The 24,783-nt window shown below is 53.6% G+C and overlaps 11 protein-coding genes across 11 annotated transcripts; 5 read left to right on the top strand and 6 right to left on the bottom strand.

Annotated features, from left to right (window-relative positions):
• Positions 1-545: 545 nt before the first annotated feature.
• On the top strand, positions 546-1,339 carry UHO2_05137 (putative RPL37A - ribosomal protein L37.e; the record flags this gene model as incomplete). Its single annotated transcript, XM_041556139.1, has 2 exons — positions 546-580; positions 1,105-1,339. 2 exons carry the CDS (start codon positions 546-548, stop codon positions 1,337-1,339), a joined length of 270 nt encoding a protein of 89 aa, XP_041412073.1.
• Positions 1,340-2,066: 727 nt separating this feature from the next.
• UHO2_05136 (uncharacterized protein) lies at positions 2,067-3,968 on the bottom strand (the record flags this gene model as incomplete). The annotated part of the gene is made up of 1 exon (XM_041556138.1): positions 2,067-3,968. The coding sequence occupies one exon, from the start codon at positions 3,966-3,968 to the stop codon at positions 2,067-2,069; it is 1,902 nt and encodes a 633-aa protein (XP_041412072.1).
• A 618-nt stretch (positions 3,969-4,586) lies between these two features.
• On the top strand, positions 4,587-5,540 carry UHO2_05135 (putative MGM101 - mitochondrial genome maintenance protein; the record flags this gene model as incomplete). Its single annotated transcript, XM_041556137.1, has 1 exon — positions 4,587-5,540. One exon carries the CDS (start codon positions 4,587-4,589, stop codon positions 5,538-5,540), a length of 954 nt encoding a protein of 317 aa, XP_041412071.1.
• Positions 5,541-6,458: 918 nt separating this feature from the next.
• UHO2_05134 (uncharacterized protein) lies at positions 6,459-9,474 on the top strand (the record flags this gene model as incomplete). Its single annotated transcript, XM_041556136.1, has 2 exons — positions 6,459-6,468; positions 6,560-9,474. 2 exons carry the CDS (start codon positions 6,459-6,461, stop codon positions 9,472-9,474), a joined length of 2,925 nt encoding a protein of 974 aa, XP_041412070.1.
• Positions 9,475-9,751: 277 nt separating this feature from the next.
• On the bottom strand, positions 9,752-11,011 carry UHO2_05133 (putative isovaleryl-CoA dehydrogenase; the record flags this gene model as incomplete). The annotated part of the gene is made up of 1 exon (XM_041556135.1): positions 9,752-11,011. One exon carries the CDS (start codon positions 11,009-11,011, stop codon positions 9,752-9,754), a length of 1,260 nt encoding a protein of 419 aa, XP_041412069.1.
• A 1,290-nt stretch (positions 11,012-12,301) lies between these two features.
• UHO2_05132 (uncharacterized protein) lies at positions 12,302-12,955 on the bottom strand (the record flags this gene model as incomplete). The annotated part of the gene is made up of 1 exon (XM_041556134.1): positions 12,302-12,955. One exon carries the CDS (start codon positions 12,953-12,955, stop codon positions 12,302-12,304), a length of 654 nt encoding a protein of 217 aa, XP_041412068.1.
• A 155-nt stretch (positions 12,956-13,110) lies between these two features.
• On the bottom strand, positions 13,111-16,203 carry UHO2_05131 (uncharacterized protein; the record flags this gene model as incomplete). Its single annotated transcript, XM_041556133.1, has 1 exon — positions 13,111-16,203. One exon carries the CDS (start codon positions 16,201-16,203, stop codon positions 13,111-13,113), a length of 3,093 nt encoding a protein of 1,030 aa, XP_041412067.1.
• A 1,340-nt stretch (positions 16,204-17,543) lies between these two features.
• UHO2_05130 (uncharacterized protein) lies at positions 17,544-17,981 on the top strand (the record flags this gene model as incomplete). Its single annotated transcript, XM_041556132.1, has 1 exon — positions 17,544-17,981. The coding sequence occupies one exon, from the start codon at positions 17,544-17,546 to the stop codon at positions 17,979-17,981; it is 438 nt and encodes a 145-aa protein (XP_041412066.1).
• Positions 17,982-18,878: 897 nt separating this feature from the next.
• UHO2_05129 (Eukaryotic translation initiation factor 3 subunit K) lies at positions 18,879-20,221 on the bottom strand (the record flags this gene model as incomplete). Its single annotated transcript, XM_041556131.1, has 2 exons — positions 18,879-19,533; positions 20,034-20,221. 2 exons carry the CDS (start codon positions 20,219-20,221, stop codon positions 18,879-18,881), a joined length of 843 nt encoding a protein of 280 aa, XP_041412065.1.
• Positions 20,222-20,776: 555 nt separating this feature from the next.
• UHO2_05128 (putative isopentenyl-diphosphate delta-isomerase) lies at positions 20,777-21,568 on the top strand (the record flags this gene model as incomplete). Its single annotated transcript, XM_041556130.1, has 1 exon — positions 20,777-21,568. One exon carries the CDS (start codon positions 20,777-20,779, stop codon positions 21,566-21,568), a length of 792 nt encoding a protein of 263 aa, XP_041412064.1.
• Positions 21,569-22,291: 723 nt separating this feature from the next.
• UHO2_05127 (putative RPL9A - ribosomal protein L9.e) lies at positions 22,292-23,414 on the bottom strand (the record flags this gene model as incomplete). The annotated part of the gene is made up of 2 exons (XM_041556129.1): positions 22,292-22,765; positions 23,307-23,414. 2 exons carry the CDS (start codon positions 23,412-23,414, stop codon positions 22,292-22,294), a joined length of 582 nt encoding a protein of 193 aa, XP_041412063.1.
• Positions 23,415-24,783: the final 1,369 nt, after the last annotated feature.

Below are 24,783 nucleotides of genomic sequence, written 5' to 3'. Positions count from 1 at the left end.
GTGGCAGCATGTGAGAGAGTTGGCTCTTGGACGTTGCTGACACTGAGCAAGCTCTGAAGGCTCTCGACGCTACCACACCTTCTCTCTGCTCCCACCAGTAACTCTCAAGACATACTCTAGCCAAGGTAAGCTCGACAATAGCGCCGTCATCGAGGTCCCTGGACAATCCGAAGCTGCAATCTTGTCGAACCACGCCGGCATCAGCATCAACACATCATAATTGGATCAGCACCAGTCATTTCTACATTCGTCGCATTGGAGCCTACATATCTGTTCGGCAGGATCGCACAGCAGATACTTCAGGCATCCATATCTTTATAGCCAGCACCTACGGCACTTTTTCAAATGACCACCAACTTTTTGCAGCACCGACAGAAGCTGTCCCAAAGTCGAAAATTGCCAAACAACAAATTGCAGACACGCCGACCAAATCGATCGCAGTTGTCGGATTGTCCTCATTGCCCTCCGATCCTCACACCACCATCGATCCAGTCTCTGACCCTCTTCCAACTTCACATCACACCTATCGTTGACCAAACTAAAAGATGACGAAGGGTACCACTTCTTTCGGTAAGCGACAGTAAGTATCATCTGTCAACAAACGCTGCATCCGACACACCACTTCCGCACCCCATCAGAGAGGATATCATGAGTCAATGGGCAGGTATGGCAGCGGCGTCCGGCTATCATCATCGACCGCATCGGGAGGACAGGAAGCGTTTTAATGGACGTGACACCGAAGAGACAGCTGACACTGGCACATGAGGATGACAGCAGATGACTGTACTGCGCGGATTAACTTCAGTCAAGGTAACACGTCGTGCATGCCACAGATATTAATAGACGCAAGGTGCATGATGGAAGCAGCAAAGCTTGGACGCTGGAGACGCAAGTTTCGCTATCAACTTGTCTGAAGAGTTCCCCGTATAGCTCATGTTGTGGTCGCACCGCCAGCACCATTTGAGGAAGTAAATGCTTTTGATGGACGAATATGTTGCGGTGTGGAAGACCTTGTGTCGCGGATTAGCAACCTTTTGAGTCGCCGCACAGCATGCTCACCATTCATCCTCGTCCCTCTCGACCTCGTTTAATCTAACTCTACAGCTCCAAGACGCACACCGTCTGCCGACGATGCAACGCTCGTTCCTTCCACCTCCAGAAGAAGGTCTGCGCTTCGTGCGGTTACCCCTCGGCCAAGATCCGCTCTTACGAATGGGGCCAGAAGGCTAAGCGCAGAAAGACCACCGGTACCGGCCGCATGCGCTACCTCAAGAACGTCAGCCGCCGTGCCAAGAACGGTTTCCAGACTGGCGCTCCCGGCAAGAAGGTTGCCGCCTAAATCAGTCATGATTCGTGTTTAGCTCGCTATCGTCTCTGGTCTTGGTCTCCGATCTCTTTTCGTTTTGCATTCTTCGCTGCACTCTCGTTTGACGTCGGCCCCCATCTTCCGACGCTTTCCAGCATATTCCCCCCTTTCTCACTCTCTGCGGACCTTCGACGCATTACAATCGGATAGTCACATCTTGATGCTTGGCACCCTCGTTGAACGTTTCGCGCTATCATTCATTCACACATCCAAAAACAAGGACCGCATCCTTCCTCCTGGACTTGTTGCTTCGCAAGAACAGAAGTGTACCAACAGTCAAGGTGCGAGGAGCAAGTGCATGTAGGTCTTGCGCTAGCGTAGCTGTAGGCTCTGGCTGAAAGTTGTTCTGCGCGTTGTACATCACATTCACCAGCACAACTTCCCTGCTACATACAAACTAGTCGAACCCATCTCTTTTCTTCACTAACCTCCGTGTCGCCCTTGCACAAAATACATGACTTTTCAGATCTCCCTCTAGTGTGCTGCCGTATCCTGTTGTGTCCGTCGAGATTGCAGAAGGAGAAACGGGAGGTTGATGATGGCCAAACCACGATGGTTGCAATGGTGAAGCTCATCTTGGACATTGACGAACAGGCGAAGATGTCACACGATAGTATGTGAGGTCGGAACTCGGTGTTGGGGAGGTTCGATTGCTTAGAGACTAGCTGTGTGAAAATGACATGTGATGTAGTATTGAAGTCTACTCCTCGTCACTCTCGATGATGCGCTTCTTCCTGGCAATCGCCTGACTGCCAGCTTGGCCATCCTCGCCTTCAGCATTCTGTTCATCCTCATCCGAAGAGAAGGCGGGCTCTGGCCTGCGTTTCTCTTTCGATTCACCACCACCTGCTACTGCTGCCTTTTTTCGTGCACGTTCAGCCTCCTCAATTTTTTGCTCTGCCAATTCCATCTCATCAGGCTCGTCGTCGACCTCCATTGCATCCTCGTCATCAGACGATCTTTTCTTCTTTCGTCGACCAGAACCACGCCCGTGACCCTTTCCATCATCTTCATCTTCATCACCCTCATCATCAACAATGAACCCATCGTCATCCTCCTCAGCATATCTCTGCGACGCAACACCTCTCTTATTGCCACTACGACCACCAACATCATCAGCTGCACCATCGAGATCACTCTCATCACTGTAGTAATTGGTGTTGCGCGGACCAGCACCGGTCTTTCTGCCAGCAACGTAACGACTTCGTCTGCGAGACTCGATATCGAACATGTCGTCGTCGAACTTGCCGCTTTTGCGGTCGGCTTTTTGACGTTCGCGAATACGTTTCTTTTCGGCATCTTTGAGTTCTTTCTCGATACGTGCCTTTTCGACTTCGGGATCGAGAGCACCTTCGCCAGCGGCAGTGGCGACCACACGGGCTGTCTTTTGGAAGCGCAGGGCTTTGGCAATCCTGCGATGCGTCTCGGATTGGATGTCGGCGGGTGTGAAGGCGAGGGAACCAGCGATGGGACCTTGAGCTTCCATGACTTGTTCGCGCTCGTGCGGGACGACGAGGTAGGAAAGACTCTGTGCGGGACGGTTGGAGGATCCGCGGGAACCCATGGGCATACTTTGTGTGGCTTGGCTGAGTAGCTGTGAGGATGGACCGGCAGCTTGTGAGCTCGAGCTCATCTGTGGTGTATTGGTGCCTGTGTTAGTTGCGGTAGAGACTCGACCCTTTTCGGTCTGTTGTGTGATATCAAAGAGTTCGCTACCGACTTGGAGCGACATGGTGCCATCGCTCCAGCGCACGATTCTGGCGTTCGACTCGGGAATGCGGGCACCGTCCTGATCGACCTGATCGGTGTAGCGCCATCGAATGGTGTTCGAGGTACGAAGCAGACTGGCAGCGCCAACATCATTTCCGAATTGAGAATTGAAGCCTTCCTCAAGCAGCGCCTTTTCTTCCTGTTCTTCATCCCAAGTGTCGGCGTCGAAAGGGGTGGTGACGTAGCGAAGGAAATGCGGTATTCTGGCAAGCCAGTGTTCTTTCGTTCGGCGTACAGGAAGTTGTGGGAGAGCGAGATGGGCGACTTCGATGTTGTCGTCGGGCTGAAGATCACCCTCTTCATCCTCTTTGTATTCGAGCTGACGACGAGCTTCTTCGTCGAGCTCTTGAGAGCCTTCTCTGCCAAACGGGCTGCCGCTATGAGATGAACGGCCCGAGCGGCCACCAGCGCCGCCGCCGCGAGCTGGAGAAGATGGATCGAGAGGTGGAGGAGCAGTCAAGCCCTTCGAGCCAGCGGGAGGGGGAGATGCTGATGCAGAATCGACGCGTTGCCTTGGTCGGCGGACCTTACGGCGAACACCTTCATTCTCGTCGTCATCATCGTCATCATCGTTTGCAGCGATCGCAGCTGGCTTCTCTACCTCGTCGTCCTGGCGGTTTCTATTTCTTTGTACTGGCCTCGCTGGCTCTTGTTCATCGTCGTCGTCATCTCCAAAGAGAGCGTCTTCAAGGCCGTTGCCGGTGGTTTGTAAGTTTTCTGGAGCTGCTGCCTCAGCCTGGGAGGTTTGCTCGTCTACTGTGGTGCTTTCATGTGTGTTATTGATGGCCTGGTCTCCTGCCGCTGCAGAGTTAGTAGCCTCTTGATCCGACATGGTGGGGTTGTGGGTCTGTGCAGAGAGGCGCGACGTTCTCTATGTGCACGACGGCAGTCCTTCTCCAATCGGCGCGTTAAAGCTGTGGGCCGTGCAATACGCTCTCGAGATGCCTCCGTTATCTATGAGCTGGATGGAGGGCTTGGTGACCGCAAGTTGTGCGTGAAAGATGCAGAGGTTGAGACGATGAGCAGCGTCGTGAGATGGACACAGAGGTGTGTGATGTTCGGTTGAGCTTCTTGCGCTCTGTTGGATCCGCGTTCCCAAATTTTGACGTGTGTTGCAGAAATATCTTCCTATCGCGCGAGAGCAACTTTGCAAGCATATTAGTTGCTGAGTGTGTTAGGCTCCACACTGTCTGCAATTGTGAAGCCTTCGCACAGCTCAGCACTGAGCAACCAGGCCGACGCGACTCAGCTTTTGACATTGTGTGGATGTCAGCAATCCACAACCATTCTTCCTCAGCGGATTCATAGACATCAGCGCATCGATAACACTAGGCTCAGGAGATCCCTAAAGACTCCAACAAGTATCTTCCCCATCGACAGTGGTTGCCTCATCCACGCTTTGCAAGAAAGGTCCGAACCCGACCACTAGGACTGACTCCGTATCCCCATCATGAGAACGCAACTCGCTAGTGTGGCTCGCGGGCTACTGCGTCAGCCTCCTGTCAGTGCTCCTGCAAGAACCTTCTGCTCCGCATCTGCACCCGCTCTGAGCTCGCGAAGCCGAACCTGGGCCAAGCAGCAGCCAGTGGCACGAACCAGTCTCAAGGACCTGCATCCATTTCCCGAGTCGATGCGTGAGCAACTCGAGAACGCTGATGCACCGCAAGAGCCCTACACTGCAACCGGAAACTCCAACGACCCAGCTGTTCATTCGAGTCGACCCGCATCTCAACCTGCCGAGGTCGATGTCAAACCGAGTGTCGCTGCTCCGGGCATCGTCAAGGGATCATCCAGCAATGGTTCGCCTTCAAGCTCATCCAATGGACCATTGTCGTCTTCGGCTGCCACATCAGCACCTTCAAGTAACGTTTCAGAGGAATGGGGCACCAGCTTTGCAGGCCTGGGCGAATGCTCTTTCAGCAAAGAGGCTGCGGAAGTACTCATGGCACCCGTCAACGAGGCTGATGTAGAGATCAAGCCTGATGGGCTCATTTACCTGCCAGAGATCAAGTATCGCCGTATCTTGAACAGAGCTTTCGGACCTGGTGGCTGGGGTATGGCACCGCGAAGCGAGACCAACGTCGGTCAAGGCATTGTGAGCCGTGAATGGGTGCTCATCTGCCGAGGACGCTTCGTGGCTACTGCACGAGGCGAGCAAGAGTTTTACAAGCCATCCGGTGTTCCAACAGCATCTGAGGGAGCCAAGTCGAATGCATTGATGCGATGCTGCAAGGACTTGGGTATCTCATCCGAGCTTTGGGATCCTCGCTTCATTCGACAGTTCCGTAAGAAGTACTGTGTTGAGGTTTGGGCTCAAGACACCGCGGGCAAGAAGAAGAAGCTCTGGCGACGTAAGGATGACCCTCCCTTCGAATACCCCTGGAAGGAGACTGGTATGGCTTGAGCTGCGTGCAGCAAGCCTGAAGCAACAAGACCCGGGCACACAAGCCTCCTCCTCTCAGACATGGTTGTCATACTCTCAGTGTTAACACGACCGCTGAGATCGCTTCATTGTCAGCTATGTTCCCAATTGCTCCCAACATCAACCAGATCCAAACGCATTCCAAGCAGCATGTTTGACAGACGCTGCTACCTTCCAGCATGAAATGAGTCTCAAGGGTTGCAAGAGCTCGATCACGAGACAGGGCCCGATTCGTGCTTGATCGGCTCGATTTGCAAATTTGAGCTGAGCGACCTTTTTTTGGACGGTTGACTCGAGAACCACGCGGCCTTGGTCAACCAAGCTCGCTCTAACACTTACAAAGTTGAGTTGAATTTCGCAGGGTTGGAAGCGGTGGGCCGTACGAATCAAGCTTTACACTTGTCTGCGGTCGCAAATTGGCTGTGTGGGTGGCCGTAGCGTCGGGCCAATCAGACACTTTCACCTGTTCACGCATTCGAGCATCGTTTATCGCTTCGGTACGAACAAAGCAACACTCGACTCTATCGCCTTCAACACCATCATTGACGAGACACATACTCAGACACCTAGGGCACCTACACTCAGTCGCTACACCCACACTGTACTCGAACGCCGCTCCTTGCGTCGTCCTCACAATCGCTGCTGCCGTGCACGCTCTCTGCTTTTACATTGCAAGAACAAACACCGTCATTGTCCACCTCAAACGAACTTACTACCATTACACACAGCTCACAAAGCAAGACCTACGCTAAGGAGAGGCAAACTCGTATCGGCTCCCATACACATTAACACGCCGTCGAAGCGCAATCACTCATTGACCAGCACCTTGACAAGGCGCTAGGAACCGAACGATCCTAGTTTGCCTCTCTCTCTGGCTGTTCTTACAACCCTCTCATTATCATGGCAGCCGGTATGTATCCTTGGCTATCATGCCATGCTGTTTCCGAGAAGAGCAAGTAGCTAACATTGTCTTCTCGTCTCTCTCCTTGCTCATCGAACAGGACCCCCGCCGGGTCTCGGCATAGCAGCACTACCGCCCAATCCATTCGGCTCTAATGGCCTGCAAACTTCTCACAAAACGCCTCTCGTCCACCACTCAGACTCAGAAAACACCGTCAAATATGAACGACCAGCCCACTGCCCTCGCACCTACGGCAGAGGTGCGCTGCTTGCCTTCAGCTCCTCCGCTCTGGTAGCAAAGCCTACCGACATGGCATCCCTTCGTGACTGGTACGGAGAGTGGGAGCCTTACCACCAAAAAGCCACTTACCATCGCGAGACCCCGCGAAAAAATTTCGCAGAAGACTCTTCCCACTATCAGCAAGCTCAGACCGAGGGCGACGAGGCTGCCAACAACGGAGGCATCATTGGAGGTGCTCTCGGTGGCTTTGGTCCCAAGCGAGAAGGTGCAGGCAATCGATTCGGAGCAAGGAGGAACGAGGACCGCGACCGTGGAGAGCGTGGTGAAGGTCTTCGACTGGGAGAGGTAGGCGGCCGTAGAATGGCTCCTGCTGGAAAGAACCCATTTGGACAGATCTCGGCAAGTGGCGCTTTCAAGCCTGCCGGCACTCCTGGAGGCGGTCGCGGTTTGCCTAGAGATGGTAACGCTGAGGGCCTAGATGGACGTCGTGGGATGGGCGAGCGTTCCACCTCGTATGGCAAAGACAGGATGCGCGAAATGCTTCCAGATGATAGAAGGCGCGATCCCGGTCGTGACCGACGACGTAGCGAGCGAGGTTTGGACGGCGACGAGTCTCGTGAAGAAGGCGAAATATACGAATCGGGACGCAAACGACGAACTGGAGGAGCCGACACCGCCTCCGACTGGCGAAGACCCGGCGATCGAGACCGTGCAGGTCCCTTCTCGAGTCTTGCATCTGACCGCTTGCGACCCAGCGAACGACGAGGTGCGCCACGCAGTGGTGGAGCTCCTTGGAGCGGAGATGCTGATGACAACCCGGCTTGGCTCGAAGACGATTCTGATCCCTTGCCCGTGGACAACCGCGCTCCATTCGGACAGTTCGGTAGCCGTCGAAACGACCCAGATGGCCTGGGCGACTCTCAGGGAGGAGACATGGGAGGCGCTGTTGACAGTATCCAGGCTTTCAAAGCACAAATGAAAGAACGAGAGCGTCGCGAGAGGCTAGCAAGAGGCGAACCTGAATCAGAACCCGTTCAGCACAACGACACTTACGAAGGCAACCACAGTGGATCCTTTGGTACGGACAGAGACTCATCGAGAGAGTACCACTTCGGCGGCGATGGAGGTTCGCAACAAACCGAGTTGGATGCTATTCGTCAAGAGATGATTGCTGCTGCCAACCAGCGATCTTCCTCAGGTGGCTCGCTGTACGACAGCATCTCCAACAGTCACGGTGGTCCAGGAGCCGACGGTCAAGGACCTCCTGGCCTTCCTGGTCGATCCAGTCGATTCGCACGCTTCTTCGATGGACGAGGCGCACCTCCTCGTGACCCTCAGGCAGCTGCACTCGCTGCACAGCAGAAGATGCTCGAGTCGATGGGCAACCTTGGCTCGAGCAACGCCGCACAGCCTTCGCCTGGAGTAGCATCCGAATCAGACAAAGACGGGGCTGGCGCGCAAAGTCCTCAATCGCAACCCAACGCCTCTTCGTCTTCGATCAACATCTCTGAACTCTTCAGCAAGACTTCGATCCGCGACAAGGGCGATGGCGGTCAGAACAAAGACGGCAAGGATGTCACCGAGGCAGACCAACAGAGCATGCAGAAGCTCATGGCTATGTTGCAAGGCAGTGGTGGAAGCGTTAGTGGAACTCCTAGACTGTCGAAAGGACCTGGTGCTGGCGATGATCGTCATTCGCAAGCTGATCAGCTTTCGCAGCTTTTGCGTGGTCAGCAGCACGGACGCAATGGTGATGAAGGGTCGAACGAGCGTCCTCGAAGCGTTGTTTCGCCTAGTCTTGCGTCTGCCGAGTCGCTCAATCACGGTTTGGAAGCTCGTTCGCCGCTTCCTCACAATCAACAGCACCAGCGTGAATCGAGCACCTCGTCTGCACTTGGACATCAGCAACAGCAACAGCTGCCTCCTCAGCACCGTCAGCAGCAGCAGCACGAACAGTACCCTCAGTATCAGCAGCAGCAGCAGTCGCAACACCAACAAAGGTCCGAGTCTCCAGCTATCGGTGGTGTTGGTGGTGGGGGCATGCCATACAACGGTCCTACAAGCCCTGGCGGAGGACCTGTTGTCGGTTCTCCTGGTCCTGCTCCTGGAATGGCAGGCTTTGGTGGGTTCCCTAGTGGAATGCCTGGTCGACCACCTCCGCCTGGTATGGACCCTCGTCTGATAGGACGTCCCCCTATGGGAGGACCTGGTTTTCAACAGATACCGCCCCACATTGCTGCCAGTCTCGGTTTGGCTAGAGGACCAATGCCGCCGGGAATGGGCAACATGCCTCCTCCCCCGCCTATGGGTGTTCCTGGTGGACCTGGCCCTCGTGGTTCGGCGCCTAATGGCGGGTTCCCTCCTCAATTCGCACCCTTCCCTGGCGGACGACCTCCTCCGCCAGGTATGCCACCTCAACTCTACCAGCAGTTGATGAGTATGCCTCCTCACATTCAGCAGCAAGTGCTTGCGGGACAAGGGTTCCCGCCTGGTATGCCTCCTCCTATGCAGCAGCAGCATGCGCCCAGGTCGGCTTATGATTTGCCGGGGACTCCTGGTGGTGGTGGTGATAGGAGGTCTCAGTCTCCAGCTATCGGTGGTGGACAACAACAGTTCCCGTACTACGCTCTGCATCCGGGACCTGCTTCACCTCTGCAGCAGCAACAGCAGCCGGCTTCGCCTAATGTTGGACCGCTTGCTATGGGTGGAGCTAACTTGATGGCGTTGCTTAGCGGAGGCGGTGGTGGAAGGGGTACTCCTAGCAACAGCAGCTGAGTTGGGGCGAAAATCCACGACAATCACTCACACATTTAGCGGTGAGGGAGCAATCGAGTCTTTGGCCATCCCACACTGTCAGCTCCCTTGCAACTTTCTCAGAATCTCAAACTCTTTCTTGTACGACCCTTTCCCAGTTCTCGTTCGGCTCGATTTGGCGCTTATTGAATCACAACACACACACACACACACTCATCAAACAACATCACATCAAACTCTTGCTTTTCTGTGAAAAATGGCATTGCATCGCCACTTGTATCCTTGAAAGTGGGGGTTTCTACTTGAGCTGCTCATTGAACATCCTACCAATCAACATCCTTCGGATCTCCTGAGTCCCCGCTCCTACAGTGTAGAGTCTTGCATCTCTCCAGAACCTAGCCACTGGGTAATCGTTGGTATAGCCATTCCCTCCCAAGATCTGCATTGCTTCCGTGGTAACCTCTATGCATCTATCGGAGCTGTAGAGGATTGAACCTGCGCAATCGCGTCGAGAGACTTTACCGGCATCACAAGCGCGACCAACGGCGTAGACGTAGGAGCGGGCAGCGCCAAGTTTTGTGTACATATCGGCGATTTTGCCTTGGATGAGTTGGAATTCAGCGATTCGAGTTCCGAACTGTTTCCTCTCGTGAGCGTACGCTACCGAGTAGTCGAATGCCGCTTGCGCGAGGCCGAGGGGGCCACCGGAGAGAACGAGTCGTTCGAGATCGAGACCAGACATAAGGACAGATGCGCCCTTGTTGAGGGTTCCGAGGATATTGGTTTGGGGGACTTCGACGTTGTCGAAATGGATTTCGCATGTGTCTGAACCACGCATTCCAACTTTGTCGAGTTTGGGGAGTTGGGTGAAACCTTTCATTCCCTTTTCCAAGATGAAGGCGGTGATGCCTTTGGATCCTGCTTTGGGTTCAGTTTTAGCATACACGATGAACGTGCTAGAGATGGGAGCGTTTGTAATCCACATTTTCCCTCCATTCAACACATAATGATCACCTTTCTTAACCGCATTAGTAGTCATACTAACCACGTCGGACCCTGCTCCCGGTTCGGACATTGCCAAACTTCCCACTTTCTTTCCTGAAATCAAATCAGGAAGATACTTTTCTTTCTGCTCCTTTGTTCCATGCCTATTAAGCTGGTTGACACAGAGGTTCGAATGAGCACCGTACGAAAGCGCCACAGATCCAGAGGCACGAGAAAGTTCTTCCATAACAATCGTATGATCCAAATAGCCTTTACCCAAACCACCGAATTCTTCGGGGACGGTGATTCCGAGGAGACCCATGTCGCCGAGTTTAGTCCAAATATCTTTGGGCGATTCGTTGTTGCGATCGATCGCAGCAGCTTTTTCGGGTGGAAGTTCGGCAGAAACAAAGGTGGAAACGGCATCGCGAAGTTCCGTCTGGTCTTCGGTCAGGCCTGCTACATCGATGTTGTAGAATGTTGTTGACATACAACGGCGGGAGAAGGGAGCAGGGTTGCGGAGGAGCGTGCGGCGCAATGGCCCAGCTACATTGCGGAGCGTGGAGAATGACATCTTTGACGACCTTGAACTGTGGGTTGATGATGATGGTGGTGGTGGGAGAGAAAGGTGAGGACACGAACGAGAATCAACATTGAAGGTGGTCTCGATCTTGTCGGTTCGAGGTCGACCGGCTCTGCTTAAACGAGGAGCGAGGTTCGTTCTGCTGTGTGATGTTGAGGCGGCAGAGCGCAGCGGGGAGCGAAAGCAAAAGCAACACACAAAAGGGTCCGGCTATATCGTTTGGCAGAGCGCATTTGCGGGTCAAAGACGAACGACACACTGGACCGGTTACTTGAATTCGCATTTAACGGGCGCGCTTTGGGGTCCCCGCCTCTCGCGCGAAAGAGTCAGGCTCAAGCGCAAAGCTTGACTTTCCTGTGCAGCGAGTTCATGCCTAAGACACTAGAAAGGCTTCTGTTGACCAATCGCTAGCATTAGCTCGTGTACTCCAGATGGGATAGAGAACAACAATGACAACGTGTCCGAAACGCTTGACGTTGAGGGATTCAGCTGAGAGCACGCAGATTTCCCAAAGGCAACACGCAAATGCCAACAAAAAGCGAGTATGTAATAGAGGCAAACAAAATCTTATGTTGCACCATCAGCCTCTCACTATGTTCCAACCGTGCATCGAAGAGCAACAAACACCAATCTGAATCCTAACCCAACAAAGCAGAGCGAAAAGCTGAAGAACGGCCGCAACCTCCCAGATGGAATTCGTGTCGATTGTGGCACGACTCTGGAGCAAGAGCCAATCTCGAACCCTAACAATACTGTCGGCCGGCAAACCACAACCACCCTTCATCCACCTTCTATCTCAGAGCATGTACGACACTCAAGAGACACTCGCGCAACCACTTCGAGTCAATAAAAAACGTTCGGAGCAATACACAAATATAATTGACCATGACCCAAAACGAAAGACCATGAAAAGCCACAAAAGAGAGCGAGAGAAAAAAGCGAAATCCTGTGCAGTACAATAAAAACGTTTCCAAAACAAGAACCAAGAATCCGGGAGCTATGAATGAGAATACGGGGCAGGTATGATAGACAAGAGAGCTAGTGCGGGACCGTGATTGTCATGGGTATTTGAGGGTATGAGAAAGAGAAGGGAGATTGGGGTGACTTTGTGCAGAGGACCCATGGGTGAATGAATACATTTGTGATGTTGAAGGGTGGTGGCCTTGGGGCTGTCTTCCTAATGGAGGATAAGCGCAATGGCAGGTGAAGCAGTGAAGAAGCAAGCCGGGTGGATGGGTATAATATCGCGAGGCAGATTGCGATGGCTTTGCGGGAGCGAACTCAGTAGTGTAGCTGAGTCGGATCAACGAGTTTGCCAGCTACAAGCACCGACTTGCTCTCTGTCGTTGCTTCGGCTTGGTCTTGATCGCTGTTGGAAGTGGATCCGATCTGCGTCAAGGCCGTACGTTGTGGTGCAAAACCCAGCACGGAACACGTCAGTCGATACTTGGCTCGAATCTTTTCCAACAGCGTCAGCATGTCGAGCTTGGCCAGCTCGTCGTCGCCATCATTGTTGATTGTATCGTCTTCCATCTCGACATCTTGCTGAGTATCGCGGTCGGCTTCGGCTACTGTTGCAGCAGTCTGACCTAGATCCGTAGAAGGGTCGGAAGAAGTATTGGTGAGAGGGAAAAACGAGATGAGCCTTTCGAGACCAGCAAGGTGCTGAATCTGCTTAGACTGCTTCCGTGAGTTATGTCCAGCCGCTTCGGTTTGTTGCAATGCTAGCCTCCACACCTCGGCCATGCCCTTGTAGAAGCCGACCTCTTCCCACAGTTCGAAGCCCTTTTCGCGTCCCAGCTCGCGACCTTCGAAAGTGCCATGCAATGCGCCGTGATCAAAGCCTTGCTGATATCCTTCTTGAAATGCGGTCTCTTCGACGTTGTTGGCCGCGTCGATAACGAAGTCGAATGGATCTGCGGATGTGTCCACCATGTTGGTGAATGCAGCGATGGATGATGATGTTGGTTGAGAAGAAAGAAGCGAGAGTGGAGTTTTGGCGCGTTCTAACTGTGCGTGTGATTGGACCCTTTTTTTTATGCTCCAAAAAGTTCTCGGTTTTCGGACACCGGAGCGAGGCAGCATCGCCACTATCGACGCGCTGTCACAGAGATGCTCTCGCTAGCTGATCCCAAGCTCATCGGGGCGTTGGGTCCGCCAGCGCTGTCTGGCGTAGGAGCAGTGCTAGCACTGGAACCGCTACCACCTGCTCCACCGCTACCGGGAGCACCACCGTTGAGAGCCATGTTCATAGCCGAGTTCGAGTTCATCCGAAACAGCGGATTCTTGCTGAAGCTGAGACGAATGCCACCATTCTTGATGGCTCCACCCAGAGAGTGGCCGTTAAGCTCCGACATAGCCTTGGATGCGGTGTAAACGTCTTCGAACTCAACAAAGCACATTGGTCCATTTGACTTGAGACGGAAAGAGAACTGGCGGAAACCTTGACAGCTGCTGAAGACGGCTCGAAGCTGATCCTCGATTTGCGAAAGAACGGCGCTCGAAGCGTTACTGGGCAAGTTACCGACAAACAGAGTGTTGACAGGTGGATGATTGTCTCCATGCACGTTGCGTCCCGTCGGACTGGGCAGGTCCGGGCTGGGAACTTGCGGTGGCGGTTTGATGCCATCGTCATCAGCGGGAGGAGAGCCAAGCTTGAGTGAGCCTAAGCGTGTGGTGACGGAAGCCTGTTGCTGCTGGTAGTCGGCTGCGTCAGGGCCTGCCGAGGACGGTGTCGAGCTAGGGCGATCGGTAGTATCAGCCTTGGCGCCGTCGTCTGGCTTACTTAGGCTCATGCTTCCGGGACCAGCCGCGACCTGTTCACTGCCAACAGCTCCGATCGAGGTTCCTCGCGACCCCTGTCTCTGAAATCCAGGCCGTTGTGCGGATCCTGCCATACCTGAGCCTGAAGCAGGGCCGTAAAGGCTGGGAGGCGGAGAGCCAAGGGCAGGCCAGTCGGATCTTTGGCTGCTCTGCGTGTTGATCGTCTGACCAGGGCCAATCGAAGCACCTCGGGGAGGTGCTGCTATCGGTCCAGTGCTGCCTTCGGGACCATAGTAGTCGATCGGTCCCAATGAGCCACCCCATTTGTCGACGCCAGTTGAGCCTTGTTGCGGTTGCTGTGACTGTGACTGCTGTGACTGCTGTGGCTGTTGTTGTTGTTGTTGTTGTTGTTGTGATGGAGCCGCTGATCCACCGGATGGGCCGATCGAAGATCGAAGCGCTGCTGCAGCACCACCCTGAGTGAAGAAGTCGGGTCCTGCAAACATCTCGTGGGGAGACAAGAGGTCGGCCTGCCCAGAGCCAGGCCCGTTAAAGGGTTCAAAACCGCCTGCAGGACCCTTACCAAAAGGGCTAAAACGTCCAGCCTGTCCACCGGGACCGTTCATCTGCGGACCTGCGCGAGGATCGAACGGTCCACCAAGTGCGAAAGGAGGTGGCGGCGGATGGCTTGTGCCTGCGCTGCTTGGGCCAGCACCTCCTGCTGGCAGCGGACACATGGGTCCACCCGCACCTTCCGGATATCCTGGTGCTGACAAGACAGGACGTTGCTTTGTGTGCAAGTTCTTCTTGGCCATCTCGGTCTTGAGAACACAGCCTTTCTCGGCGTCAACTTTGCGCCCATTGAGCGCATCGCGTGCTTCGAGGGCTTCAGTGCGTGTGCGGAACTTGGCAAAACCGATGATCTGCTTGATCTTGCCCGCCGCTGCTGCATTGGTGTTGTTGGTGGCGGCTGCACCGCCTAGACCTGGTGCACCGAAAGCGTTGAGCATGCCGCCCATGTTCGCTAACGACGAAAAGGCGTCGCCAGCTCCAGCACCTCTGAGCGCCAAAGGCAGATTCTGATCATCCCAACCTGGCCCTGCATTGCCGCCGAGATCGAAGACGCCTGAGCCTGGCATATTGACCGCCTGATACGGACCACCAGGCCCTGCTGACAGTGGCCCGCTTCCGTCTGCTGCACGACCGCTGGGACCCACAGTGCCAAGCCCGGCAGGGATCTTGAGTGTAGATGCTTCGAAACCTTTGGCGAAGAGGAACATGTTGGCAAACTCGCGTTCGGTCATATCGTCTGGGAAGCCAACGATGAAGACGGTAGTGATCTCCTCTGGTGGCCCACCTTGTGTTGGCATCCCCGCCGGGTTGCCGAAGCTGTTCTGAAGACCGTACTGCTCTTGCTGTTGCTGTTGCTGTTGCTGGTGCTGCGGTCCCAATGGAGATTGGTGTGAGGACTGTTGTTGTTGATGGTGAAGTTGAGATTGCATCTGCACGTGTTGATGCTGGAGTTGCATCATGCTGCGTGGGCTGAGATTGCCAGGATTTGGTATACTAAGCATGCCCGGCCCCGGACCGGCACCGTATCGCGGGCGAGAGTTGAAGTCATCGTGACCGACACTGCGAGGATTGGCGCCCATCTGTGCGAGCTCATCACGATTGCCGGCCGATCCGTACTGACCAGGTGAGAGACCGAAGCGATGCGACATGTGTTCCTGATCTTGGCTCGATGAGAGTGCGAGACCTCTTGAATCGTTGCTGGAGGCTGATCGGAATGCAACGTTCATGGGATCCGAGGTAGACAGTGCAGCAGCGTTTGCACTTTTGGACGCTTCCGACATTGCAAGATTGGAACCGTTGGGACTGAAGAGCTCGTTGTAGCCAAGGAACGGTTCTGCTGCGGCGCTGCTGGAAGAGAGACCGGAATGTATTGACTGCTTGCGTTGTGATGTGCCCGCTGGCGCTCGACTTGCACCGCCAGAGACTTGACCGATTGAGTTCCATCTCTCACTTGGGTCGCCCATGGGAAAGTTGAAGGAACGTTTGGTGGGCGATGGTGAGCGAGCACCTGAGCTGCCACCTGTCGCACCTTCACCAGAAGGTTGCGGGGATGTAAGGCGAGGATAGGGTTGCATGGCTCTGGGTGCAGCAAAGGTAGTCTGATTTGCGTGTGCCAGTGGAGGCGAAGAGTGGAAGACGAAAGATGCCGCTGGATCGGATTGATCGCGCGAAAGGCAAGGAGGTCCGACAGATCTGGAGGATGAGGAAGAAGCTGGGACGAAGATGCCGGGAGGAGGTCGTGATCTTGATGTTTGGTTGAAGGCCATGCCAAGCGGGTCGGAGGTCGTGGCGAACGAGTCCAGATCGGTGTGAGAAGAATGACCCGAAAAATAGGCGCCGTCAGGCATCGTCCGTGATGCAATAGAGAGTTGCAGAGACTGTGCCGATTCAGCCTTCGGCTGAGCGAATGGCTGTGAATGTTGATGTGATCGAAGCGGAAGTGAGTCTAAAGGCAGCAAGGTGGGAAGCTGTGCCGTTATAGCTGCTGGCATGGAGATCCTCTACGGGGCGAGGCTGGGAAGTAGGGGTCAGACCGATAGCTCCTATCTTATCCTGAGAAGGTGACGTCAAGTACAAAGTCCGATAACGGTCTTGGCGAGGTCTAAGGAAAGAGTGCTCCGATGTGCCTTACGTTGGCAAAGTTAATTGACGAGTGTCTGATGCTGTGCAGATAGATGGAGCAGACGAGGAGCACTGAATGATGCCGACGTTACGATGACAGAGATAGATAAGCTTGATGACGTATCGAGATGGTGGTGGTTCCTTTCTTGCCAGCGATCAGGCCGGTTCCGTATAAAAGAGGTGTCTTGTCACAGCTTTGTTTATGGATAGCCGAGCTGGCAGCGACTGATGTTGAGCGGGCAGACGGCCTGCAGCAAGGTTGATTCCCAAACGTCCTTGCAATGGCTGATAGGCGGTACGAGCGGTGTTAAGGATTGCTGGAAACCAAAGCTGATGGTGGAGGGCTCCGAGTTCCGCTGACAGGTGTCAAAATTCGAGATGATGTATGCAAAGAGATAGAATGCAACGCGAAGATAGGATTGCGAGAGTACAAATGCGAACGGTTGCAAGAGAGAGAAAAAAAAAGAAAAAAGAAAGAGAATGGGGGAACAACGATGAATGAAAGGTGTGTAGGGTGAATGCTAAAGGGAGATGATGGTGGTGAGGAGAAGGGTCCGCACGAGAGAGAGGGAAAAGGGAAAAGGGAGTCGGGATAGGAAACAAGGAGAAAGCGAAACCTGGGAGGATACCCATCCATACGACACACAAAGAGAGTCTCGGGGAGAGAGAGAGAGAGAGACGCACACGCAAGTCGTACAACTACACACTGTCAGTTGGGCGCAGTGACAGTCGTGTAAAGAGGAGGTCGCACAAGGAGGAGGAGAAAGCAACTGATGCTGGACGAGAAGGGAATCGAGATGCGGGCGTTGGACCAGTGTTGCAATGAAAGAGAGACGACCGATTCTGAGAACAAGGCAAACCTGGGACTGATCCACTTAAAGAGAGACGCGTTGGGCGTGGCTAACTCGAGCTGTTGGACGCACACACACAGTGTATGCGGATGAAGAGCTGGACAAGGAACAGAGAGAGAGCCCGAGGGCGGATGGACGGACAGAGGAACAAAGCGACAGCAACTTTACTCGACAGCTTAATGGGCTTCGCACAGGAGGGCTTTTGAGCAGCAGCAATGAGGGAGGGAAAGGATAAGGGACGCGAATGGCTCTCCAGGCATCTCGCCAGTGTAAAGCGACTGACAGCTGATCCAGAACCAGAAGCGGCACTTTTCGACAGTGCCACCACAGTGTCCACCGACCGCGACCCTGTCTATCAAATTTCCCATGCCAAAAATCCCAGGTCAATGCGCGTCAAGCTTGTTCAGGCACCAAAGGAGTGTTGTCCAACCGATCCGTCTATGGACCACTGCTCTTTTGCCTCGTTCTTTTCCTTGCAACAGCAGCAGCAGCAGCCTCCTACAGCCGCGTCCAACCCATCGCGTCTCTTGTTGAAGCGCGACGAGCAAAGCAACATGTTCCAGTCACACTGCGCTTTGGGCTCATCTCATCGACGTGACACTTTCGAGCCGCTGAGACCGCTCAATGCCTTTCAGACAGACTGCTACTGTTGAGGCTAGAGATAAGCTTTTTGCGAACAAAAAGAGGTCGGCGGGATCGCCTGGATGGAAAAGGGTTCAGGGCCTGTCAACAGATCCAAAATCGTGCCATTTTTATGTACGACGCGACGCGCTTTGTCCATCGCGTTGAGTGCTGGCTCGTCTATTCCGTCGGATCAAGAACCCGATCGTAGCCCCAACCTTGCGCACGATGTCTTGCCGATCTTGATGGTAAAGATATAGACAAGGCTTGCTCAACCAACGAACCCGCAAGCGGCAGCAGCATGCATCGCCGTCAAACTCGATAAAGTCTCACGGTGGGTTTGTATCGCAGCAAGAGGCTGTTTCGACGGCAGCCGCTCACCTGTGCCCTAGATGTCTGAAGCAACCAATTCTCTCTGGCTGTATTCAATGAAGGCAGATGTCCCGACGTTGTGCTCTCAAAGCTTCCAGGGCAATTTGTGCCTGTGATGAGTTGATCGAGACCACACTTAGGTTAGTCGTGGGCAGCACATAGCGTCTGTGCCAGTAGGCGAGAGTCGGTTCAGAGCTGCACGACTTGAGAGCTTGGTTCGCATCTATCTTGTGACTGCCGGTCTGGGAAGAAGCCGGCAACAAGATGCACCAATAGGATCCATTTAGCTCGCTTTCCGCCTGCGATCCAAGAATCAGACTCGGCGTTCGAATGGTGAGCGCAATCAGCAGTAGAAACAGCCCCGTGCCGGGAGTGTCTCATCTTCGCAATCGCCAACAAGAGAGAGACGGAAGATCGGACACCAGGGCGATCAGTGGTAGAAACTGTCTGATAATGCATGGGAATTGAGCCGAGACGAATGCTTGGATATGGTACAGAGTCAAAGAAAAGCAAGTGTCAAGAAGCTACATCCTTTATGGCGCCGCGCCCATCGAAATCTATGCGCGGAGAAGAGGTGATTGTGCCTGCGAGAGGAGCTTTTGCATCTGGTCCAGTGTGATCTCTTCACGGATCACGGTAGCCTTGATCTCGTTATCAGGGTTGGCAGGAACAGTGACGGTGCCGTTGGCAAGCTTCCATCCCTCCTGTGCGTTGATGAACTCTTCGAGCTGAGCACCCGAAAGGTTGAGGTAGCTGCCGATGCGCTTCTCGCTGATTGAGGTGAACGAGCCCTTGACCGAGTTGAGCGCAACCTTGCGTGCGGCATTCTCGAACTGGTTGATCTTAGCGGCGTATTCGCGAACATCCGAGCACTCTTCACTGGCCAATGTCGACCAGAACTCGCGGAAGCGGGCCTGGAAGAGAAGAGTGCTGAGCTGCGAAAGACGGACAATCAAAGGGTCGGTGAGGTGACCGGCAGAAGCGACGTCCTTGGCCTTCTCAACAACCTCCTCCTCATCATCGCCGGCCAGCGAGGCGGCATCATCGCCGGTGGAGACCTCCTTCTCCGCCTTGACGGGGACAGTGGGCAACGGTGCCTCACCAAGGAGGGAAATGCAAAGGTTGAAGTCGGGAAGGGGAGCGGCAACGAGCGCCTTGAGGAGGATGTTGATCACGACAACATAGTTGAAGTCGTTGGGGTTGAATTGGTATCTGTACAAGGCAACGTGGCGAGCAGGATTGCAAAAAGGTGAGGGTCAGTCGGTGTTGTTCCTGCCTGACAATAGCATAAGACCATCCTCGCATGCTCGGCACGGGCCAGAACAGAAGGTGGGAGCCAGTTTATAGATCTTTGACACATTAGGCGGGAGCATTCGACAAAGGTTGGCGTCGAGCTGGAGGTATAGATCAGATAGAGCTAATGTGGATGCACGTCATCGGCAGCCCGGGGCTTCACTCCCAGAAAGCCAGTCGCTTTGCATTTTTGGTAATAGATGATCATCCTTTCAAGCGGGTTTTCCTAGCCTGCCTAAGCAATTTCTGACACAGTGCCGGCTGCTTGCAGCCACGTTATCCCAACATGGCCAAGTTTGTCGACGTGCTGTGCTTTTGTTTCAACGTATCGGGATGAAATCGTTGGGTGCCCTTGTCGCGTGTCGTTGCGTGCATTATGCCCAGAGATGCGAGGAGACCGTGGTAACGAGCAGACTTACAGTTTGAGAATTGCGAGGTTGGCAAGGAGATCGTAGGAGCCGTCGTCGAGCTGTTGTGCGAGGTAGTCGTGCAGAACATCGAGGTTCTGAGGATTGTATCGGTCGACGCCAGAGATGAGCTGCTCGATGTGCTCGGGTCGCGAAGATGGCGAGAGCCACTGGGATGCGCTTGCGGATTCGGAAGCCATGTTGTTGTCGATGCTGCCGGGATGCTGATGTGGTGCAGATGGTGGTCAAGCCGGTGAGAAGATAGGTGTCGACGACGACAAAAGTCCAACACAATTCTTCCAAGTGCTGTTCCTTCCAGGGACACTGAACAAAATTCGGAAGAAAAGCTGCTTCTGCTGTTCGCACGCTGCCTTCGTTGCCTTTGAACGAGCGAAATTGATTGAAATGATCACTACAAGTTCACGTGCGAGACAAATTCACTTCTTTGCCAGAGTTAGAAATGAACGACAATCCTCAATCGCCGATTCAGTCCTTTTCCTCAGCAATGGGCTGATTCGCTTGTTGTGTTGCACTGCACTGCGCCCAACTCTGCTGTGTTGGGGCTCCAATTTTTAGAGCTGTTTCCTGTGTTGCTCTTTTGTTCTTCTTGGCTGTCAGACGGCGAATGAGCGATCCAAATTCAAATCTTCTCAATCCGATCTTCTGAACCACACCTCGCAGTTGATCGCTCTCATCTGTGCCACCACATCATCGACGCCGCAACACCTGTCAGCGCCGCTATCACCGTCGCCATCATGTCTTCGTCCACCACCGTCACCCAGACGGCTGCACAGCCAGCCCAGTCTTCCACCATCACTCTCGACTCTTCACTTGCTGGCCACGACGAAGAGCAGATTCGTCTCATGGAGGAACGATGCATGGTTCTCGACAACGACGACAAGTATATCCGCGATGGAAGCAAGAAAGAATGCCATCTCATGACCAACATCAACAAGGGTCTCTTGCACCGTGCTTTTTCCGTCTTCCTCTTCGACCCCACATCCGGCAAGCTCCTGTTGCAACGAAGAGCACCAGAGAAGATCACCTTTCCCAACATGTGGACCAACACCTGCTGCTCTCACCCCCTTGCCATTAAGGGTGAACTCGAGGAAGCAGAGCAGATTGGTGTTCGTCGTGCAGCACAGCGCAAGCTCGACCACGAGCTCGGCATCCCCGCCGAACAAGTCCCTCTCGACCAGTTCCAGTATCTCACCCGCATCCACTACCTTGCACCCAATGGGGACGAGGACAACATCTGGGGTGAGCACGAGATCGACTACATCCTCTTCATCACTGCCAACGTCACGCTCGAACCTAACGTCAACGAGGTTTGCGACACAAAGTGGGTTTCGCCTCAAGAGCTCAAGGTTCTCATGACCGAGCTCGACCCTGCTTCTTTCACACCCTGGTTCAAGCTCATTGTGCACAAGTTCCTCTTTCCTTGGTGGAGCGAGTTGCTGGCAAGGAAGGGTGATGATGAGAGCAAGCCTCTGGATGCCAAGTCGCTGGCTGACTTGACAGATCACAGCATCCATCGCATGCTCTAAGAAAGCCCGAAAGATCTTGACAGAACAGGAGTGACCAACAATAACAAAAAAAAAAAAAAAAAAAAAAAAAAAAAAAGCAAAAAAGCAAAAAAAAGCAATGATACCCGTCAGACGCAAAAAGGCATATCTGACGGGTTTCTTTTGCTTGATACCCAACGCGACGTTGCTACTCTTCTCCTGTGTCGTCCAATCTGAGCTCACGTCACCCATGCTTGATATACGTGCCCTTGTACATACGCCCACATCGTTCAACTTGCATAGATGATCTCGAAGTGTGCCTGTGCAACCGCGCAGCCAGATGTGAGACCCTTGCTCATAGACCTTGAGGGCTTGAGTCAGCCACCTGAGAAGATCAGGAGGCTTCTGACCGGGCTCGCAACATCTCCGGACGCGCTTACGTGCAAAAGGCAGAGAAACTTCGAGGGATCCCTCTCTGCTTTCGCCTCGATGTTCACGAGCCAGAGCAATTCACACCTTGAATCTATCTGTATCTGTGGAATCAAAACTACTCCATGCGATGGGAGTGTGTTATTTTTGCAGGCGTGAGAAAGTGGGGGGAATCAGAAGCTAACCTGTACATGGTTTTGAGATGTGATAAGGTCGACGTCGAAACTAATGTAAGAGTGAAAGAGAAGATGCCGTGTAGTAGGTGTACGCGCATAACGATGACATGTGATGGGTGATGATGATGATGATGATGAAAGGAGAAAGGGGAACCGTTGTTTAAGCCTCAGCCTTGACAACGGTGTCCTTGCCAGTGCAGTAGATACCGTCCAAGAACTTTCGGATATCTTTGTTGCGCACAAGAGTAGCACCGTGGAGGAGAGCAGCCGACTGGGAAACGAGGTCAATGTCGTTACCCTCAACGAGGACCTGGTCCTTCTGTGCCTTGTCCTCCTGGATGGTAACACCATCGAGCATCTCGATGTTACGGACACGCTTCTCGCCCAAGAAGTTGCGGATCTCGGCGGACTTCTTGTCACCGGCAATGATGATGTTGATGGGGAAATGGGCGTAGACGGCACGCATCTTGTACTGGAAACCGACGGTAACACCCTTGATCATGTTGGCAACGCATGCCGAGGCAGTTCGGAGGCAAGCGGCGTGCTTGCGGTTGGCGTGCCACACGATGAACTTGATCTTCTGGCCGGAAGGACTCTTGATGATGCGGGCATCAAGGTTCATATGCTTGAGCGACTGTTGCAAGCAAAAAGGGAGAAGAGTAAAGAAAGTCAGTTTTCTGCTTCTGCTGGGCGCCACATTGGCTGGATTGACCGTGACAAGTCCTGAGCGTTTTGCAGCGGCAGCAGGTTCCAATCTAAGCGTGCTTCCTCGCAACCGTACATCCTCGGCTTCTGCAATTCTGTCCTGACTGGAAGAAGAGTGATGCTGCGAGCGTTGGCGAGGTTTCCGATCTTTCCTTCCCTGCGATGACAAGGTTGCGCAAGTTGCTGATTACGGACCGGCAGCATGCACCGAATCCTTCCTGCAAACGCATCCATTCTGTCCTGGCGTCTGCTGCTGGTGTAGTGCGCCCTTTCCACTGCAATTCGCACGTCTGCGATGACTTTCCCTTGTTCGGTATGGCCTGATTTGTTTACTGCGATCTGACTGCTCTGTTCTTTCTTTGGTGCGTAATCCATCATGTTTCTCCTCTGCTTCTGCTTCCCTTGCTGCTGCTGCTGCTGCTATGCTGTGCTCAGGACTGTCGACAAGCCTGAATGTTTTGGATGCTAACCTTGGTGAGCGAGCCACGGGGACCCTTGACGGTGAAGACCCGCGACGAGACGCTGACGGTGATGTCGGCGGGGACGGCGAGGTCGAGCTCCTTGAAGACTTGCAACATCTTTGGATCTGTGAGTGCGTAAGTAAGGTAATGGTACGGAAAGAGTTGCTGAGGTCAGTCTGCTGTTTAGAGACAGATGGTGGTTGTGCGTGTGCGAGATTGGAGGACGAGATGACAGAGTGCACGGCAGACACGAGCGGCTAGAAGTTGTGACGGAAGTAGATGACACCAGAATGACGACAATAGACGGGGCTGCAACATGTCCTGTTCGACGTCCTTGCGATACGTCGTCTCTCTGCTTTGGAAGCCAAATTGCAGTTTCCCATTGACCTGATCTGATGGGACACTATGCTGACTCGACGCCTAACTGAACGACGTGTTGAAACATTCTTGTCCAGATGCAGAAGCAGAAGTCATCTATCCATGAAATGTATTTGTCCTTTGATCATATCCTCGGTAGAACTGGGTGCATGGCACGTTTCATGCTTCTGTGTTGTCGAGATGCAGAGCCCTAATGAAGTCGAGAGAGCGGTGCGAACAGACGTGTCTGATGCCAACTTAGTCGATAACAGTATAGGTGAAAGAGGGTGATGGTAGTGCGTCTAGTTGACGATGTGTGATACTGCTGTAAAGGCAGTTTTTTTGTACTGGGCGTGCTATTTGTCGATGATTTTGGTCGGGAAGAATGCGTATGCTCGTGCTGCGTGTGATCTCTGCCGTCGGTTGTCGCTGCGCACGTTGTTCTGGGCGTGGAATACTAACCTTGAGGTGATATGGGGTGTTGACGTAGGGTGAGGGTAAGGAGGATGATCGGATGGCGACGAAGCTTCTTTGGCGGTGAGCACGCTTGCTTCCAGTGTCGCTTACACACTCTGTGAACAGACAGGCTTGCAGATGACGACCTTGACAAATGGCAGTCAAGACCTTCTCGCTCGATTTCCCCCAATTCCCAACTTTGAGCTGTTGCACTGATCTGCTGCCTCGAGAAAGAATTGTGGTTGCAGAGCGCGACCTTGAGCTCATCCCAAAACCGACCTGCCGTCAATCCACAGAGTGCCGCGCCAGAGTTGGTCTTCAAAGACAACAGGCAAAATAGCCGAGCTTCGAACAACTGCAAAAGTTTTTACAGTGGCCGCGAACCGAATTCGGCCGATGTCCTCTTTTCCGTGGGTTAAACTGTTAAAATAGGTTTGATGTAACATGGGGTTTTCCCGGATTGACTCGAATCTCAATTTAGCCAAATTCGGAGCCCGAGCCCCGATTTCAGCGATCTCTGCGCAGTTCAATATTTGCTGCGAAGATCTGCGCTGCTGCTGTTGAAAGAGTCAAAGACTGCTGTTTCCCCCCCCCCCCCGCACGGGGCACAAGTGGAGACAAGCATTGCAAGCCGGGTACTGCCGAGCATGAACGGTCTACTTGGTTCTGTCTG

Source organism: Ustilago hordei (assembly GCF_900519145.1).
Source record: "Ustilago hordei strain Uho2 genome assembly, contig: UHO2_contig_12, whole genome shotgun sequence".
Taxonomy (NCBI): Eukaryota; Fungi; Basidiomycota; class Ustilaginomycetes; order Ustilaginales; family Ustilaginaceae; genus Ustilago; species Ustilago hordei.
This window is presented reverse-complemented; position numbering and strand designations above follow the sequence as displayed.